The sequence below is a fragment of the Meriones unguiculatus genome, chromosome 21 (genome assembly GCF_030254825.1).
Source record: "Meriones unguiculatus strain TT.TT164.6M chromosome 21, Bangor_MerUng_6.1, whole genome shotgun sequence".
In the NCBI taxonomy this organism is placed as follows: Eukaryota; Metazoa; Chordata; class Mammalia; order Rodentia; family Muridae; genus Meriones; species Meriones unguiculatus.
The window spans coordinates 10787074-10808441 of NC_083368.1; the positions used below are offsets into that span (position 1 = coordinate 10787074).

Below are 21368 nucleotides of genomic sequence, written 5' to 3' on the forward strand. Positions count from 1 at the left end.
TGTCTTCTCTTTTTCTTTCTTACACATAGATCTTTCACAGCCTGAAGCTCAATAAGGAGCTGGCTGGAAGCTCCAGGGATCTTCCTATCTGTAGTTCCCACAGATGTAGTTCTAAGTGTACATCAACCTAAGTTTACCTAAGTTCTGGGGTTCAAAAGAGAACTGGTCTTTGAGCATGGAAAATACTTTATAAACTAAACTACCTCTCAGCATCATGTTTTTATTCTGTATGAATTTCTTTTCTGCTTCTCTCTTAGTTAGAGTTTTATTGCTGTAAATAGACACCATGACCAAAGCAAAACATTTAATTGGGACTGGCTTACAGTTTGAGAGGTTTAGTTCATTATCATAATGTCTGGAAGCATCCAGGCAGCGTCCAGGCAGACTTGGTGCTGGTGAAAGTGCTGAGAGTTCTACAACTTGATCGAAAGCAGAAGGAGACTGTCTCTGTCTGTAGCTTGAGCATAGGGAGACCTCAAACACAACCCCACAGTGACACACTTCCTGCAACAAGGTCACACTTCCAGTGCCACTCCCCTTGGATCAAGCATTCAAACACATGAGTCTATGGAGGCCATAACCATTCAAACCAAAACACCATCTTATTTTTTGTTCATCCGTTTCCCTGGCTAGGTTTCTAATTGGAAGGGCCATTTGGGTCATTTGCATATCTTTTTCCAAGAACACTTACTGATATATAAGGTCTTTTTTTCTTTTAACTTATGTTTATTATTTTTTTTACAATATATACCAATTGAGGCCCCCTCCCTCAACTCCCCTTCCATCTTCCCTTCCCTCTCCCCCCATCCTCTTTCCCTAGTCCACTGAAAGGGGGAGTCCTCCTCCTCTGCCATCCGCCCATAGCTTACCAAGTCTCATCAGGACTGCCTGGATCCTCTTCCTCTGTGCATCGCCTGGGCCAAGTGATCAAAGAGCAGGCAATTGGGTTCTTTAACAAGCTACTATCCTCTAAATCTTTATCATAACTGAGAAGCTGGAAGGTAGACGCAGCAGTGTGACCTTTTTAAAGAACAGCTATAGATGCGCTTGAAGGTTGTGTAGTATGGTGTGATCGAGCAGAGTGGTGGCCATGTGCTTTGTTTTATATTTCTGCAGGCGTTTATTCACAGGAGCTCAGACTCACTTCATGGTACAGTCGTGGGCCTTCCTAAGTCATCTTGCTTACCTAGCCATACACTGTCAGGGAATGTATAGAGTACAGGCTACAGACAGGGTTCGCTGTCAAATGGGTGCTGGCCTGGGATGACTGAAGGGCACACTCCCTGTTCGTGAGGGTGAACATGTAGGTTTCTGTTTGGCGGGGAGCTCTGTAATTTATCATCCAGTGTCCAGTGAGGGGATGAGGGAGGTGGCGCTCTACAGGTCAGCTGGAATGGTGGAGCACATTCTCCAGTGAGTTTATAGTTTCTCAGGGTCAGTGAAAGCTGAGGCGCAGTCAGCGAGGGAATCCACAGACTGTGACATAAATTCCGTTAGTCCATAAATTATGAAAGAGATTGTAGGAGTTTATTTTGGTTTTTTAAAGCTCTAGGCCAGGAGGTTAATTACGTGCTTAGAGTTAACTTTCTGTGTTAATAGATAGCGGCTGTGTTGGACATTCTGTCCCTGGCTATGTGCACACTGTTATTTGAATGTGGTAATAAATCACTGTCTTAGAAAGTCCTTTTTTTTTTTTTTTTGTAAATACCTGTGATAAGCTTAGAATTAAAGGATTGTTGTATTACAGTTGGATTATACAATGGTTCATCCATTGTTTTACTCTTCCTTAATACTTTTCTAAAGAAATTAATTCATTGTGTCGAAATGCTTCCTCAAGCATTTTAAAACCAGAAGCTATATATAATTATAAGTGATATAAGATAATAACGAACAAATTACAAACACGTGAAACATAAACTTGTCTTTCACATCTTTATAGGTAGTAAATGACCCTATCTACTGAGAAGGATTTTATTCAGTTTTCCTAAGTGACTCCTTATTGAATTGGGCCCAGACAAATGTTGACTTCATCTTTACTTTCATTAATAGTGTTTTAATCTATTTTTTTTAAAACCTTTAAAGGCCATTCTTTTTTAATGATTTATTTATGTATATGTGTGTATGTCTATCTGTGTTTCAGTCAGCAATAGGATATGCCCAGCTCTCATGAGAAGAGGACAGAAAAAAAGAGACTACTTAAGAGCAGGTCAGGGAGAGGGGAAAAATAGTTTTTACCAAGAGTTGTTTAGCTGGAAGGTTTTCTAGAGACACATTGCAGAGAGAACAGTCTAGACACAAGTGAAGACAAAATGAGCCAGAAAATGAGAAGCAGTTGGAATATTAAAACATATTGCCAAAATTAGATTAAGGCCAGGCAGAGCAATTCAGTCAGAAGCCAAGAGAAGCCAGTTTGAATCAGTCTTCTTGGAGAGAAGTTTAGGTTTCAGAATAACTGACTTGAACCAGCCAGAGAGCTAGAAAGGTTTGGTAATGGCTCTACTCTCATCCCCTCATGCAACAAAATAAAAAACAACATTAACAATTTCCTTTCTTCATTCTGGGACCCTGAAAACTAGCAGTGTCTTAGGCCACAGTGTTGCACGGCTTCGTCTATTTTGACATCATTAGGTAACATCACTAGAATGTCTGTACTTCATTTATGATGCTAGCAACACTTTTGATTTTGGCGATAATGGTTGTCCCAGATTTTCATGTGTGTGGCAAGTGAATACAGTGCCACTTCGCTACATTCCAATCCTATCACAGCACATAGTGAGGCTGGAGATATGACTCCTTTAATATTTTCTCTGCCATTCCTAGAATTGTCCCTCAAGAACAAGTCCCCATATTGTTTTTCTGCAATTCTTGTACTCTGCTTCAGGGTTCAGGAGGTTTTATAGCTTAACCAGATTTATAGGAGAAATGAATTGTGAGTTTTTTAGTTTTCAAAACTTATATGATTCTGATTCTTCTTGCTGGTACTATTTGTAAAAGGTCCTCTGTGTGTAGGCATCTGAGACTTAACTGCTTATTCACTCCCCCACCACTGTGGTGCTCTATATAAATACCATTTTAAAGAAAACTTGTTGAAATATTTCAAAGTGGAAACCTACAGGTGAAAAAATTAAGGATTTCCCTACCAATGGCTCATTTCTAGAAATAAAACCAACTAGTTATTTCAATAACTAGGTACACTCCTTCACTGCCCCTCGCTGTGACAGTGTGGGACTTTGACAGGTCACAACATTTCAAACTTTGGCAGTTGCTGTGTAGCTCTGTGCTGATGTAATCCGGTTCTTGGACCTCTGCCACACTCACACCAGGACTGCATTAAGACATCTTGCTCCCTTCAGACCAATGACAGTGAAAGCGCCATTTACATGATACTTGGAGAGACACAGAGCACCCTATTTGGAAATAGTGGGTCTCCTTCCCACCTAATATTTAACCTTACTCATTAACTCCATTCCTCCTCCTCTTTTTTGTTTTCCATTTCCTACTTTCTTTTAATGCTACTGTTGTTTGTGTAAGTTACTAGCATTGTTTTACCTCCTCAGTATTACTACTTCAGAGTGGGAAGTTAGTGAGTTCATGGATCTTTTTTTCTCCATGTTTTACAATGTACCCCACTTGCTTCATTAACAGAGGGGTTCAGTTTTTAGAGTCTTTAAAACAAAACACAACTTTTAAGGAAGAAAGTTCAGGGAGTTTTTGTTTTGTGTTGTTTTTGACCAAGATCTCTTTGGCTTGATTGATGTGGCACAGTATTTTAAGTGCTGAAGGTATTATTTGACTTTCTTTGCTCATTTTAGCACAATGTCTTTGTAACCATCCAAGGCGTAAATGTCGCAGGGCTTCTCTGTCTTTCCTTCAGATGTGTCCTTTGACTTGTTGGATCCAGCATTCTATCAAGTTTGATTAATGGGGACATTCTAAGATTAACAAGGTGGGCTCAGCAAGGTCAGCAGGGTTTCATGGCTCTTTTGGCAGAAGGATAAAAAGTTTTTCGGTTCATAGGAAGGTGCCAAGAATGAACTCCAGCAGCTCCCACTTGTCAGCGTAGCATTTCATCTCTCAGCTCTGTGCTTCTAATTTATTAGATATTACCTAAATTTAATGGATTAACTGGCAGAGTTGAAAGAATGATTGGATAGTGCTTCCAAATTTGTGTGTGTGTGTGTGTATGCTTTAACACTCATTGGAAATGATTCAGTGTGTGCTTTATAACCATTTCCTTAGCCTTCAGCAGTAAAATAGTCTCGTGCCTTGATATTTATGGAAGATGAATGTAATGTACTTGTAGATCCTAAACTCAGCCATGTGCAACCATCTCAGCAGCATTTTCCCCCAAAACTTGCCACAACCTTGAAAGGTTTGCTTTTACCTTTTACCCATAGAAAGGATTGCTATTCCCAGAATTTTTTTTTTTTACATCTAAGTAGAAGGTAAAAAAACATGTGGCACAAGAATACTTACACATTACCTCTCTTTGTTATTTCAGCCATATTTCAATTGGACTTTTTGAAAACATGTGACTTAGACTTTATCCTTTTAGTTTGGATTTTCTTTTGTCTGACCACTTTTTTTTTAAATTAATTTGTTTATTCACTTTACATCCCAATTGTAGCCCTCCTCCTCACTTCCAAGTCCCACACTTCCTCCCTTTTCCCCTTATCTCCCCTCCCCCATCAGAAAAAGGGAACCCCTCCCCACTTATCCACACCAGCACTCCAAGTCACATGAGGGCAGAGTGCATCCTCTACTCCTGTGACCTGGCTATTCAGCCCAGCCAGGAGGAAGTGATCAAACAACAGAGTCCATGTCAGAGACATACCCGCCCCCCTTCCTAGGGAAACCACATGAAGACCAACCTGTGCATCAGGTTCATATGTATAGGGGCTTAAGTCCAGTCTGTGCATGGTCCTTGGTTGGTGGTTCAGGCCCCCTATGTTCCCCCACCCCTCCACCCCCGCTCAGGTTATTTGACTTTGTTGCTCTTCTTATGGAGCTCATGTTCCCTATAGCTCCTTCTATTCTCCCCCCCCCACAACTCTTCCACGAGGCTCCCTGTGTTCTGCCCCAAATTTCTCTGTGAGTCTCTGCATCTATTTCGATCTACTGCTGGGTGGAGCCTCTCAGAGGACAGCTATGCTAGGCTCCTGTCTGCAAGCATAGTGGAGTGTCATTAACATTGTCAGGGGATGGCTTTCTCTCTTGGTGTGGGTCTCAGGTTGGGCCAGGCATTGGTTGGACATTTCCTCGGTCTGTGCTCCATCTTTTTCCCTGCACATCTTGTAGGCAGGGTAAATTTTGGGTGAAGGATTTTATGGGCAGGTTAGTGTTCCTCTCCTCCCACTACGAGTCCTGTCTGGTTAGAGGGTGACCTCTTCAGTCTCCATGATCCCCAATCCTAGGGCTCTCAGCTGGAGTCTGCTCACTTTCATTTTCTTAAATACTTACACAAGTGGTGAACTGTGACTTAAGTTTTAGAATTTGAAATCATTAAAGTGCACTTCTGGAAATGAACTAATCTTACCTTATTCAAAAGTCTTTAAAAATCTGCATTATGTATTAATCTTCCCTTTTTGTTTATTGAGATCATTAGAAAGCACATTAGTTATATACTTAAAAATTGTGATAAATATAATAATATATTTTATTATCGTGATCATTTGGTTTACATTATAAAGTTTATGGTTAGTTTTGATCATTATTACTAAATCTACTCACTCAACACATATAGTAGCCTGAACAAAATTTTACTTTTAGTCTCCTAATAGACAGGTCAGATTCTTGAGTTAAATCCATGGGGTAATTTAAGAATACAAATATTCTTAAATAGCTTGAAATGTTTTACTTTACCAGTTTTATGTTATGATATATGAACCTAGATCTTTGGATCCAGAGTTGGATCAAGATATTCGCTTAAAAAATGGTAGATATTCGGTGGTTTCCATGCTATAAGACCTTTTTATCATTAAGCTGCATGCTACTTTCTTTTCATAGTTTCTTACATTCCTATTGCAATATTAGTGCATTGTTGTTTTATACTTGGGTGTGCTTTGAGTTCTAACATCTTTAATTAAAATTATATTACATACAACAATACCACTGCAAGAAAAAACAAAACAACAAAGGAGTAAATGTTCTTAGTGCTTTTAGTAGTGGGCATTTGTTATCAACATGCATTTACATTGTGATAGGTTCAAAGGGACTTGAGAGAGGGTCAGGCTGGATCAGGAGAAAGGTGCCCCATGTGGCTTCCTTTTGTTCCACCAGATGCCCTTGAAAGTCTCTTCCCAAGCTCCCAAACAAGCATTCAGATGCTTCCAGATTACTTTCCTCTCAGTTTTGCCTGCCAGCAGTGAGGATTTGGGGACCCTTATTTCACGCCAAGAGGCTCAAATGCTTCTAATTCAAAGATGAAGAGTTATCAAAAAGGTACATTTAGATAAATCATTGAATGGGAAACTCCACTCAGTAAGTGACTTTACCTTTTCCATTGCCTTTAGCTGAAGATCATCACCTGCCTGCTTCCTTGCCTGCTGGTTTTTCCCTAAGCATATATTTTCATTATTTTTTAAAAATATTTTATCTACTTGTAGTTTATCTCCCAAAATCCAACACATAAATTTGAACATAGTCTAAGTTAAAAAGAAAGAAACCTATAAAAATTAATAAATTAGTTTCATGATGTAAGCACTTTGTGCCACATTTCAAATTAACCTTTTATAATTACCATCATGTTTCTGTTTATTCCTTTATGCATCCAAGGAAAACACAGTAGCTTTTAATCTCACTCAGTGTCAGGACACAATTTAAAGATAAAAAAAAACTTAGTTAAATGGAAAATGCCTTGTTGCATTATGTCCACTAGAATATGATTTATGCTGTGTTCATAAAGTCGAGTCAGAGTTGAATCTTATGGTGGGGTGTGACTATCAAAGCACAGCTTGGGATCTCTTCCTATTCCCATTTACTTCGGACTTGTCTTAAGATATATACACGTTCCCATTCTGTCCATCACTTTTTTCCTACAAATTTTGATGAACAAAAGACTGTCTGAATCTGCCCACCAGAATGATCTGCGCACTTTTGTCTGTTGTCAGAAGCAGCTTTTGTTGTTAACTTTGGAGTTTAAACCTCTTTACACAGAGTACTAGACTGAGCTGCAGTTCTGGTTCCACCATTTGATAGCTGTATTGTCTTAGAAAATTGCTAATCCTTTCTATGTGCTATTTCCCTCATTTATAAACCAGGGATATGAAGAGTTAGATCACAGTCTTACTGTGAGGGAATATTGGTTATTTACATATGTGTATATATACAGACACATGTATAAATATGAAGCCCTCTGTGTATGTATGTGTCTTTGCATCCTGTGTGTACTGTGTGCTGAGGTGCTCATGTGGAGACCAGTGATTGATACCAGTCTTTTCTCACCCAATCTGATTTCTTATCTTATTTTTTTGAGAGAACCTCCCACTGAACCTGGAGTTCACAGATTGGGTTGAACCCAAGGGTCCTCCTAAATTCCTCTTCACCTGATGCCCACAGTGTTTCGCTTCAGTGGAATTCTCAGCTCATGTCCTCATGCTTGCACAGATGCGCTATGCACCCACCAAGCTGGCTCCTCAGCTCACAAGATACAGTGAAGTATTCTGAGCTACGGAACGGTGTCCAATAAATAGATCCGTAAATTCCAGCTGTTATTTCAATTTTGATTGCTAACTGCATTTGATTTATTTATTCTTTGCTAATTTTAAGATTATTCTAACAAAAATGACAATTTCTAAGTCTTTCTGAGATAATAGAAAATAGTAATTTTTTTAACTTGGTCCATTTTGTATTTCATAGAGTATAACTTAATCGTGTTCTAATAAGAAAGAAAGATTCATATTGTTAACAGCTAAGCAAAAATGAAGGACAGTGTTTGTTCACAGTAACTTCCCTCTGCCTTCAGAGAGCTTGGATCTAATTGCATCTCTTAGTTCCCATGATAGGACAGGTAGTGTGTAACTGCACTGTGACAAGTACAACAACCCATTGCACGTGAGATGGTAGCCATGTCACAATTGCGTTTTTGGATACTTCATTCTCACATGGATCAGTCTTGGTAGAGGGTTTCAGAACCTATCCCTGAGACAATATCAGTACTTTTCCCCAAGTCATTGTTTCTTTTGATATTTGTTTAGCACCAATTATCTTAATTCTTTTAGAGAGCTGTGTCTGTCTACCCCAAACAGAAACTGACATCAGCCCAAAGAAACAATCCACCTGATGAATGAGTGATTAATGAATCAGTGAGTATTGGGCATACTTTACCTGAATGACTCTAAAGCAAGTGCACCTAAAACTCCACTCTTGATCATGGGTCAATTCACAAAAGTTACAACCCAAGAGCTTTCTGTGTCAGATGCAGACATCTTGGCTGATTGGACAGTTACCCTAGAAATGTTTACTGTTTACATAACTTTTGGGAGGGGCCTTGAGAGTCCTGTAATTCCCAGAGACTTCCTGAGCCTTATAAGGTTTGTTCACTTCCTGGGTCTTATAAGCTTCCCTTCTTTCTCCAGGAGAGACTATTTCAATTCAGGAGAAATAGGTACACAATGGTTGCAACACAAATTAAGTATCTGTACTGTTTTAAAATTTAGATTTAAAAAAAATTACGTACATGAATGCTTTGCGTTTGTGTATGTGTATGCATCATTGTGTACCTGGTGCCTGTGAAGTTCAGCAGTGGATTTCAGATGCCCTGGAACTGGAGTTTCAGGTGACTGTGAACTACCATGTTGGTGCTGTGACTCAAATCTGGGTCCTCTGTAAGAGCTACAAGTGCTTTTAACCTATAAGCCCTCTGCCTTACCCTCAAATGTTATGCTTTTATCATTTATTTGTCATCTCGATTTGATTTGCTGATGAATTCAGTTATTAACAGGAAAAGAGGAAGGAAACCATTCAGATTCCTTAGCATCAGTAAAGTAAATGAAATAAACACATACTTTTACAAATTTAAATATTAGCTAGGTGTGGTAGTGTATGCCTATAATCCTAGCAGAAGAGAGAAACAGTAGGATTGCCTGTGAGTTTGAGGCAAGAGTGGTTTATAAAGTAAGATCCAGGCCGTTTATGGTCACAGAGTGACACTGTCTTAAAAGTAAAAAGAAAAATAAAGCCACCCAAAACTATTAAAATTACTTGTAAGACTTTATGAGAAAGAAGATGACACAGTCCTTTGCTTTGCAGAAACTTTTCAGTTTCATGAGGTCCCGTTTATTAATTGTCTATGTAATGTCTAAGCTATTTGTGTTCTGTTCAGGAAGTTGTCTCTTGTGTCAGTGTATTCAAGGCTATTCCCTACTTCCTCTTCAATCAGGTTCAATGTATCTGGTTTTATGTTGAAGAATGCAAATAGAACCATATCTATTACCCCGCACAAAACTCAAGTTCAAGTGGATGAAAGACATGATTGTCATCTTAATGTTTAAATTAGAAGTTATAATCCCATATTCTGCCATGAAAACCCACATGTCCTATAGTCAAAATTATCACTTCAGGTAGTCCAGATCTCCTGACTAGTGCAAAAGCCGTATTTCTCTTACAACAGCTGGTAAATCTAGAATGTTTATTAAATATACCCGCTCCTGTTTTGGCTGACACTGCTGTTTGTATTTTCTTTCTCTTATAGATGGTTGTGACCATTTTTTTTATGATACACGTCATCCCCTGAGATTTAACCTACAATTAATCCATACTTTTTTACATATTTAAACGCCTGTCACTCTGAGGTTGTAATTTAAACAATGGCCAAACGTGATCTCTTTTAAAGTGGAAAATGCCACTCGGCTGCGGCTGCCACCACGTGGTAGTGCCCTGTCGTCTGTCCCAGCGAAAATTCAGTCAGTCTTAAGTCTCATCTCATGAAGCCCGGAAGAGATGAGGGAGGTGAAGTAAGGCCTCTTCTCAGGAAATGATGAGGTTGAACGATGAAGAGCTCATTGAAGCCCTGGTATGGGATGCTCAGATTGAATCCAGCACAGCAGAGGACTCTAACTCATAGGCCTGGCACTGAGGCGGGGAAACAGAAGAGTTTTACTTCCTAGGGGCAATTTTTAAACTTCATTTCACTAATCTTGGGCCATAGCAAGTTTCTAGCATCTTGTCATGTTTGTCATGTTTGCCTATTGTTCAAGGAAAGAATAAAGAAAACTAGTGATTTGGACCTCAGTTATTATTATAAATAATTATGCTTTGATGAGTACAGCCTTGAATTCCTTTTATATATTAGTTTTTATCACACTCTTTATAATTTTAAGTAGAAGTTTTGCTTTTTTTAGGGGGGTATATATGTGGTCTTGCTTGTCTTGAAAAACATCTTTACCATTTCCTAAATTACAGCTTTAATTTAGAGCTACTTGGTTACAAAAAAAAAGTGTGGATCAGTTGTTGTATAGTTTAAATGCCAATGATTCTCTTTAACATGCACCAGCGTTATAGTGTTGCTCTGAAATGCATAGATGTGAGCCAAATTAATTTGTATAAAACCTTTATAGAAGCAAAGTTATTTAAATAACAAGTTAAAGGCCTTCATAATGAAGAACATGTACAGACCAGACTGATAGAAAGCGTCTTTACGCGATCATAAAATTAGTGCATTTATTGTATTCACACATTAGAAGGACAAGCAGCAAATCCATGGGCTACTTGTTCGTGTCTAGGTGTTGGCAGTGAAGGCTGGAGGGCCTGCCTCAGGGACGCTTCCTGGATTACGGTGCTCTGCATGCCCGGCTGAGCCTGTACTTCCTTCATGCCTGTGAGCCCCGTGAAAAGCTCACTGTTTTCTTGAGAGCCCTGTGAAAAGCTGGGTGAACATATACTATTGCTTTGCATTTCTCTGACGTGGAGGCTTCCTTTATTTGTAGGTGAGCGTCCCTATCAATGCCCTTACTGTGAAAAAGGATTCAGTAAAAATGACGGACTGAAGATGCACATTCGTACTCACACCAGGGTAAGACTACATTATGTCTCATTTCTAGATCATAACAAAGCCATACCTATTCTAAAAGAAGCGTGTTTAATATCCACATGAGAAAAGAAAACTGCTGTAGCTGAAATTATGTCAATATCTAGGTTGGACATTTGAAGATGAACTTTTTTAGGAAAAGTCAATGAAAAACAACCTAAATCCCCAAAGTCTCCATACTGTAGACTTTGACTCAATTTACAGGATTTATTAATGACAAATTGCAAAGTAAATGTTAATGTTTCAATCCTAGAAATAAAGTTTTTGTCTTATAGAATAATCACTTGTAAGAAATATGCTTGATAGCGGCAAGTTTGTCAGTATTTGGCCACTGGGTGATGTTTACAAGCAAGGCCATTGACAGAAAAGACAGTGCAAATAATTTCATCTTAGAGAGGTTTGCAAAGCATGGAAGTTTAGATGAATGCGTTACAGGGTCGTCAGCTGTGTGTTGTTCTCTTTCTGAGGTGTTACTGTGTCTCACTAGCTGTTCTGTGCGCCTTTTCCAGAGGCAAGCTTCTATCTCATGTGCTTTAAAACTGCTATGTGCCACCTGTTCTATGTACTGATGTGTTACTCTGTTGCTGTCCAGCTCAGGCGCAGGGCCTGTAATCCTGGTACTGTGGCGATGGTGGCAGGAGAATAAGGATTTCAGGGCCATTCTTAGCTACAAGGGGACCTGGAGGCCACCTTGCACTAGAGATCTCATCTAACAGAGAGGTAGAGAGAATATAAACTACAGTGTAAGCTATAGAAGATTAAACAGGCATTATCATTCATTATAGTATAATTTAAACACATAATATTCAAGATACTTATTTTCACAACGAGCATTAATAAAGAGGCTTAAGTTAATTCTGAACCAGTTTCAGAATTATTTTGGGACTGGTGAGTCAGCTCAGCAGGTATAGGGACATACTGAGGAGACTGATGACTTCAGTTAGAATCCCAGGACCCACATGTTAAAAAGTGATCATTTGTAAAAGCAGAAAGCGAGCAACCATTTTTTGAAGGACAATGCCTACAAAGTGAATTACTTTCAGTGAATGGATGTGCTGGTTTGTTTTTGTCAACTTGACACAAACCTATTCAGGAAGGGTTTCAGTTGCAAAATTGCCTCCATCAAATTGGCCCTTTGCAATGTCTATGGAGTATTTCTTTGTTGTTTATTAACTAGGAGGACTAGTCCCACTGTGGGCTTTCATCCCAGGGCAGGTGGGCCTGGTGTGTGCGAGAAAGGCACCTGAGCAAACCAGGCAGAGCCAGTTCCAGATCTTAGATTAACTTCCTGCTTCCAGGTTCCTGCCTTGAGCTCTTTCTCTGGTTTCCCTTGATGGACTGAAAATATAAAATGAAATAAAGCCCCCTCCCAAGAGAAAAGAGTGAATTGACTCCAGCAAGCTGTTCTCTGACTTCAGCATGTGTGCTACAAGACTCTTGCACACACACACACACACACACACACACACTCACACACTTAATAAAAAAAGCTATTTTATGTATTAGTAGCCATAAAATGACAATAATGTGTTTATATTAATGATGCCAATCTCTAGGCCAAAATCTTCCTGGGTCTCTACCTTAGAAACTAGTGATGTTGGCCACAGTGCACATTACATTGTTTCCAGTGGTTATTGGAGACAGAATGGTCACACACAGAAGAAGCTTTGTAAATTGCTGCAGGGGAAAAACAAAACCTGTTGTTTTGGTTCTTCTCAAGAAAACATTAATTTCTACTTCATTGAACTTGACTTTTCACTTTAATGTAGGCTATTACTAATAATACTACTAGTGGTTAAGTACAAATCAATACAAGATAAACCAGCCATGCCAAGTCACTCATTGCAGTGATGATTTCAAGCCTTCAGAGTCATTAACTTGTAACTCATTTAAGCCTCATAGAAGCTGAGAGAGACATGATCCTTTTTGGAGAAGAAACCAAGTCACAGACAAGCATCAGGGCTAGGCTGCTTAAAGAAGCGTCTCCCTTATCTGCTTTGTGCCTGCCTCTCTGTCCATTACTGTGACATGGTACTTGAGATAAATAATTTAAGAGGGGTAAGACATGGAGTCACTCTGATCTCACAGGCTTCAGTCTATGGTCAATTGAGTCTGCTACTTCAGGCTTGAGGCAAAGCAGAAACATCATGGTGGAAGGGCACAGAAAAATAATGAATAAAGGCTTTTCATGTCATGGCAACCAGAGAGAGGCAGGGTAGGAGTTGAGAACTTATTCCCACAGATATGCAAGGGTCAGCTACCATAGCTTGTTTAAATCTGAACGCACCCATGGCTTCCCCCACTGATGCAGTTAATGTCCATGTAACCCTGTCACCTGTCTGTCATCACTGCCAGCTGGGAACCATGCCTGCAACACACGAGGCTTTGGTGCCCCTGTCCAAACTGTAAAATCTACATTTTTTTTTCTTGGATGTATTCAATTAAACATTTTTTTTTCATTTTTACTTTGATAAGCTCTCTTATGTATTACCAAACCAAACAAATACTACTCTAGATTTATGTCTCATTGTTTTTAGAATTTAAAACAGGCATCCGACAGATGTCAGCAGGCAACACAATGCCAAGAGTTCTCAAGTGTTGACTGCACAAAAAGAACATAAATCCCAGCCACTAACCAGAAGGAAACACCCAGGAGTTCAGAGAGAATCTCACATCAGCTTTGCACTTTGGCTCCTTTGATTTCTTATTTCCTGCATGTGGCGTCTCAGGCAGCTTTCCTTTTGAAACCTGTTTAAGCCCTGAATAACTACAAACATTCTTTGCACACAAATTCAGTTTTTGTAAATTCTACTAAGATTATCACCAGGTACAGTCAAATCCTTGTCAAGAACCAAAAGACATTTTGCAAAAGGACTAGAGGGGTGTTCTCCACAAGCATAGTTCCTCCGAGTTATTTGCATTATGTAGGCTGAACTCAAAGAAGATGCTGTTACACAAATGCCATACACATTTTAGTTTCAATTCTATGTTGATATTTATCTTTTAGATAGTTCAATCCATAATTTTGTCCCCTTTCACTCTATTACAATGAAAACAAACACTGTGAATACAATCCAACTTTCCCATTTTTGATATGTTATATTTAGATATTTTTAACTTGATCATAGGGGCACCCTTGCATCTCCATACATTGACTGTCCTATCAACGAATGGTAGGAAAATTTGGGGAGTTTACTGTGACACACAGTAGCTCTTGCTATAAGTATAATTAGTAGAGAAAACTATCTGTGCCTGGAAATGCGTATCTGAGTCAATCAGGAGTGGGTGGCTCAAAATTTCTAAGAAGCACCCCTTTTTGGTGTAATTTGAATATATATATATATATATATATATATATATATATATATATATATAAATCATGCAGGTGTTGAAAGAAAAGGCTGAGTTTGTTTCAGGTGAACAAAGATGTTAGGACAGCAGGAATGAAGGGTGGATGCTAAGGTTAGGAAAAAACAAGAATCCCTGTCCTTGCAGAACCATGAGTAGCTTTGAGATCTGAAAGGCATCCTTTTTAAGGATGGGGATCAGCTTTAAATCCATATGAACATATGATGTTTTAAACATCAGAAGCATAAAAGGCAAACAGGTGTACGCTCCTTGAGTGAAATAGGGAAAGAATAACTTGATTGTAAGGATGCTTTTATGGAGGGAATGGTTAATAAACATGGAGAATGGGCTAGACAGACATGACCACATGAGCAAGCTGAGAGTTCCCTACAGGTTTGGGTGGAGTGGCCTGTGCACTGTGACCACAAAGGCTGAGAAGGAATGCTAAAGTGTCATTTGTAAAGATCGACTTGGCTCATTAATCTCGTTGCTAAATTAAAACAAAAGCAGTCCTGTTAACTTCTCATTGCCCATCCTGGGAGCTTCGCATTGCCCATTGGTTTTCCTTTTGTGGCTGTGCCTGAGTGACCTGGACTCAGCACCATCTCGTGTCTGCACACCTTCTTCCCAGGACACACAGGTCCAGTTGGCCCTACCCAGACAGAACTACATTTTTTCCCCAAATTGACCACATTTTCTATGTCTGCAGCACTATGAAAGGATAAAATTAAAATAATACAAGCTGTCTAGACTCTTATTTACTTACCTGCTCTCTCCTAGGAGAACATAGCTCTCCTTAAAGCTCTCAGCGGGCATTACTTTCTGAGCAGCTCTCTCTCACTCTATCACTGATACTTTTGGTTATACTATATTGGCCAAGACTCTCAACTGTTATATCAATCTTTTCCATTTCTTCCTTACAGCTTAATTTACTTATTCATTCTTCTATACCCACTTGTCCGATGGTTTGTTTTACAATTTATTCTTCTTGTAATTATTTTTTCCGTAAAAAGAAGAAAGGCTCTCTGAATAGGTTTTCATCAATGCTGACAGGAGCAAATTTTAAGACCTGGTCTCAACTGCCAGGAGTCCAGATCTTAAGATATGCGCTGATGCCATGCAAGTACCTGTTTTGCTCAGTTGGATGCTCTTCAGAGAAAAGGCCGTGCACCTGATGGGAATTTGATGGTGTGAAAGACAATGAAGGGTTCAGTGAGGAAGTCTCAATTGGATCACAAGCTATGATTATGGGGTTTCAAGAGAAAGGGGCAGAGGCGTGGAGGTGGGTAGGCCATGCTACATATGTTGTCTGGGCCAGGCTCCATAACAGTGTTGTGTATAGGAATGGTAAGCTGTCTGGGCCATGCTACGTGAACTGAGAACTATGTGCAGTGATGTAAGTTGTGTTCTGTTGGCTGCAGAAAACTAGGAAAGGGCATGGCATGCTGGGGAGAAGTGGAGTGCAAGGTGAGGGTTAGGCTGCAGGGCTAACCTGGCCGCAGGGTTTCTGCAGGGCTGCAGAAACTCTCTGTACCGAGACAGGAAGACAAGACTGACTCCACAGTACTCTTAAGTCCGCAGAAGGTTTTATTGGTTTCCCAGTGAAGGAATGAAGCAATAAGATAAGCCATAAGCCTTAGGATTCCCTTGCTTATTAGAAATAAAAGTCTATGAAATAAAAACAGATGTTCACCACAAACAACTCTCCCTTTCTTGAACTGCTTTAAAATGTTTTTATATTGCATTATTTTTTATATTACAAAAGTGGTCTCACAGGTTGAAACTAATAATGTTGTAATTCAGTTTGTAAGGCTGCAATTATTGCTGGTACTACAAGAACAAAATACAGGGAGCATATTAGTCATTTTTTTTTTTTATGGCTGTGACAGAATGTGTGAGATAAGCAACTGAAAAGGAGAAAGACCTCTCTTGCCTCCCGGTGTCAGAGACTGCAGCGGGCGTGGTTGGCCCTTCTGCTGTATGTCTGGAGAGGCGTGACAGCGGAGCAGGGAACATGTCCAGTGGTGAGAGAGACAGCAAGTGTAGGCCTGGGGTCTTACTGAAGGTCACCATTCCAGTAATTTGAGCGCCTCTGCCAGGCTCCATCTCCCAGCTCAGTTAGAAGCCAGCCTCCCAAACATTGCCTTTGAGGGCATTTAAAATTCAGTCGGGGCACAGCGTTTCTACAATTTTTAAAAATAGTGTCTTGATCATAATTAGTTCAATCTAAAGTTGTTGGAGGCACATGAAGTGGCAGCTGATCTTGTCCCTGCCTTTAGTGAGAATTTAAAGCAAGATGTGTTGGTGACATGATGTGGCTAATTATATTAAGAAACTTGCTTTCTGTGAACTTATTCGTGGCATTTATCTTGCTTGAAATAAATGGAAGCAGAATGGAGGTGTAAGTCAGAGCGGGTATGTTATAACGATATTCAGTTGTTTTGTTATTTCAGACTCTTAGGCCATTTTTAAGATGTCTCGTTTTGAGTCTGCCCACATATTCCTTTTCACTTGCTTACCTCAGTGATGGCTGTTACTATTGAGTAAGGATCTGGTTTCATAAGTTTTAGATACACTGGATCTATTTAATAGCTAGCAATTAGTATTTATTGTTAATATGACAACTCAGCTGCCTTGTCTTTCAAGATTAGAGAAGTTATAAATCTTTATTAATCTAGCAAAGAGAAAATTTCAAAAATATAAATTGTAAATCAACTCACATGACTATTTAATCTTAGATGTAAACAAGTATATTTTATAATGAATGCCCAGACATTAACAATTATATTCATCAAGAATGCAACCAGTAGTACTTACGTGTTCATAGTCTGATGAGGAAATCTCAACAGTCATATTGTAAGACCTAGGGTCTCACAGCTCAGGAGTTCAAGATCGTGCCCTTCCCAGAAACCCCCCAGATCAAGACTCGTTGTAAAAGCAAGAAGTTTATTAACCATTGCACAATGGGGTCACCCCTGCTGGTCAGCAAAGAGTGGCACCGGGAGACAAAGGCCTTTAGGTTTTTAAAAGAAAAATTGTGGGAAATTTGAAGTTGCAGTTTTGGCAATTTAGGATTGGATGAGGAAGCTATAAAGTAAGATAATTGGTTAGCCTTAGGTGCTCAAGCTTGGCCAGTCCTGCCAAGTGTGGATGCAGCTGCAATTTAAGGTGGGGATGGTTAGCTCATCCTTGAAGATTAGAGGCTGTGGACTTTTGCTTGGAGGTCAAAAGACTCAGAAGAAGTCTGGGTTCGTTGCTAAGAAACACTATCTCAAAGACAAGGGTCTGGTCCTTCTTTTTGCTGAGTGAAGGTCATTGCTTGCTTGCCTTTTTTCTATCTGTCCTCATAGATAGGGTCACATTTTTCTATTCTCTGGAAAGGTACTAAGAGGCTTTAGCTTAACCTGGACCTAAAACTCAAAACTATAGGCTTTAGAAGACATATAGGTTACAAAGTTAGCCTAACCCTTTCAATATGAAGTATATATAATATGTGCAAACTTAAGAACAACAACAACAAAAAAAAAAAAACGAGAAAAAAGTTATTGAACACTGGCTTTTTAAGTTGAGCTGCCAGTCCTTTAGACAACTCCCATGTTTTCAGCAGGAGCAGAAATGTTCCTCTTTTTAAAACTTAAAATATAAAACATAATTTTTTTACCCCCCAGCATGTCACATAGCCCCAACCTCCCATCTTAAATTCATGGACTTTTAAAAATTTATAGTTATTACACATATATGCAAATAAATACATAAATGCACCCTGCTAAGTCAATTTAGTGTTACTTGTGTGTTTGCTTTTAGGCCTGACTACCTAGTACCGGATAACCACTTCGGGGGATCACTTAAAAGGCTAATTCTCCCTCTGTCAGTGGTCACTGGTCGCTGGTAGCTTTCACCTGGGGGTGGGAGGGGATTTCCCCCTTCTGTGTTGGGATGTCCTCATTGTTCAGGTAAGAAGCCTTGTTGCTGAGATTTTGTGGGCGTGGCTTCCTTGCCTTACCGAGAAAACGCAATCTTGTGGAAGACCTCTTGGCCCTCTGGCTCTCACAATCTCTTGGCCCTCTTTTCTGTGAAATCCCTGAGCCTTAGGTACTAGGGTTGTGCTGTGGGACACCTCATGGTCAGTTGTTCTCTGCATTTTGACTAGTTGTGGCTTTCTCTAATGGTTTCTTTTTACTTCAAAAAGAAGCTTTTAAAATAAGGCAGGAGAGGGATGAATAACACTAAGGAGTCTTGAAACATCTTCAGGGAATCATATTATTTATCTAAAATTACACATAACATAAGTATATAAATACATGTGTAACTGTATGTGTACACATTATATATTTTTAACGAAGTTATGCTATTTGGGATGTCAATGTCTCCCACAAGAGCAATAAACTATCTAACAAAACTGCCCACAGCAGGCATGAAAACCCTTTCTTTGAGTTGGTCAGATGAGTGCAAGAGACTCCTAAAACAATATAGATGAGCTATTGCTGTTTTGCTTGGTCACCTTCCAGAAGTTGACGTCCCTATTGCTGAAGATACCACGTTCTTTGAACACAGGATGTGACCCAAAAGCCTCCTCCCTGAGGGTTAGCTTCCATCATACCAGAAAGTGCTGTGTGAGCTGCCAAGGGAAGAAAGCAATCAATAGTCCTACCCAGCTGTACCTACACCTACGAACCACCACAAGGACCAATGACCTGAATGGAAAGATATTCTTGAAGGTGCAGAAGTGGTACTTATATCTTGAAATTAACAAATTGTTAGAGTAACAGCTGTCCGATGGATTTAAGGTCACTCGAAAGGATGGAAACTAAGCCTGGTACTACAAACCAGGAAACTACCTATGGCTAGCCAGGTCATGAATCTCCGAGAAGAACCAAATACTGCTACTTTCCTAAACCAGTGTAATCCCCAAGTGCATTCTAAATACATATCCTTATGCCCACAGGGAAGTGTAGCTTTCGCCCTCTGGAGGGGTTGCTCCTCTTAATCCACTCAAATCCCACCCTCATCTTGAGACAGTCCGAGATCAGTTTGAAGACCTCATCAGAAACTCCAAGGTTAGTCAGTTCTTATCATAACTATTGTGACCATTACTTCCTGTCACAGTGACAGAAAGTCTGGGTTTCTATTATTAAAGAGAAGAGAATATTTCACGTTAGCCGAATTAAGACTTTCTCCAGCTCTCTAAACCTATGCAGGTTTTCTTGTTAACTGAAATGTCCTTCCGTGTTTTATTGCTGGCTTTCCCATCTGGAAATAACATTTTAAAAACAGACAAGCAAAGCCCTGTACTTAGTTAAATCATGTCCTTCCTTATTTCCCAATTATTGAGTCCCTGGCCAAGAGATTCATCTAGGAACAGTCACTGTGTATTACACGTTTTACTGAACCGACCTCAGTAGGTCACTGTCTCCCTGAAATTACAGAATCCCAGAGCAAAAATGCCCTGCTGTTCAGTTTCAGGCCTGGTTGTCTTCTCAGTGCATTGCAGGAACTCACTAAGCATCTATTGAGCTGACCACAGAGCATGAAAATCTGTATTTGGGTGTCAGGAATGCATTAGTCCAGGTGTTTCTTCAGTTCCTGTGGTCCCTACAAGGGACAATCCAGGAGCTCTGGGGTCCAACCCAAATCCTTTCTTCTGAGACCATATAGCATGGTCTCAGAACAACTTCATATCCCTGTATGGTCCCTATGCAGCAATTTATCCAGCTGTTTCAAGGATGCTTGAAACTCTTGCGAAGCTGGTACATGAACAAAGGATCTATACAGAGCAGTTTGACGACTCAGCTAACATAAAACTCTATAAATATTTAGCATTTTACGATGATTGCTGCCTTCCCACCACCATATTATCTTCAGAAGCTAATAATATACTTCAAGATTAAATGGAAAGTGTGGACCATGCTGTCTGAGTTTTCCTTTGTTTTAAGAAAGACAATATGGAGCTATTTTTTTAAAATAGTCATTATTCTTAGAAAAACTACAATTTTCTATACTATTTTTTCTATACAGAATTTTACTTATTTTTCACCCTATTCAGAGAGTTCTAATTACTAATGTATCATAGGAATCTTGAAATAAAGACATTTATACAAACTCCCATTAATAGATTCCAAAAGCAATGATACACTTGATACAATGATACAATGATAATGATACAATGAAGCTCATACATAATTTCCCTTTTTTGTAAAGTCATCTAATTCTAGTTTCATAATCTGTGTGACTTTTTCAGTTTAGAATTATGATATTTATTAATATGCATATTGTGATTACAAATAGACAAAAGCTGGTTAATATAAGACATAGATAACCTTCCTGGTCTTGTGTGTCATACATAGAGATGAAAAGACACAGGTAGACTATCTCATGTTAAAATTGAAAGCGGTCAGGTTCAGTGAAGAATGTAGTTTATCTAGAGTTGCCTGAAGGTGATCAAGAGTAGAAGTGAGATATCTTTGTCTGTGAAGTTAATTTTTACATCTGTATAGTTTTCACAGTATTATAATTGTTGTGATGTACTGCATTCCATAGAGTATAAACCAGTGTTTTAGAATTAGTGTCAGCTTCTCAGCAGTAAGCCATGGCTCAAGTTGATCTCAAAGTCAGAATGTGGCCCTGTGGTCCAGCCTCAGAAGGAACTCTTGTACATTTGTCATACACCTTCATATCAAGAGTGTGGAGTTTGGAAAATGGGTTTTATTGGTGGTAGAATTTCAGCTACATGAAAACAAAAACAAAAACTGTGACCTTAAGAATTTAGGGAGATGAGGGAGGAGGGAGGGACTGGGAGGGAATGAGGGATCAGGACACGGCTGGGATACAGAGTTAATAAAATGTAACTGATAAAAAAAAAAAGAATTTAGGGTAGTGGTTTTCAACCTTCCTAATGCTGCAACACTTTAATAGATTTTTCATGTTATGATGCCCCCAGCCATAAAATTATTTCATTGATTCATCATGATGGTGATTTTGCTAGTTATGAACTGTA

At 39.3% G+C, this 21368-nt stretch overlaps 1 protein-coding gene across 3 annotated transcripts in view; it reads left to right on the plus strand.

Annotated features, from left to right (window-relative positions):
- The window catches only part of Prdm5 (PR/SET domain 5), a 153162-nt gene that overhangs the window by 111159 nt on the left and 20635 nt on the right, over window positions 1-21368 (plus strand). Inside the window, exons 13-14 of one of the 3 annotated variants that reach the window (XR_009588146.1) lie at window positions 10926-11011; window positions 19320-19431. The exons of 1 other annotated variant lie outside the window; for it this stretch is intronic. Coding sequence is in view for 1 of the 2 variants with exons in the window: in XM_060373750.1 (XP_060229733.1) it covers window positions 10926-11011 (86 nt within the window). In the remaining variant the exon portion in view is untranslated. The remainder of the gene's footprint in view (window positions 1-10925; window positions 11012-19319; window positions 19432-21368) is intronic. One more of the 3 variants, XM_060373750.1, reaches the window with a different exon arrangement.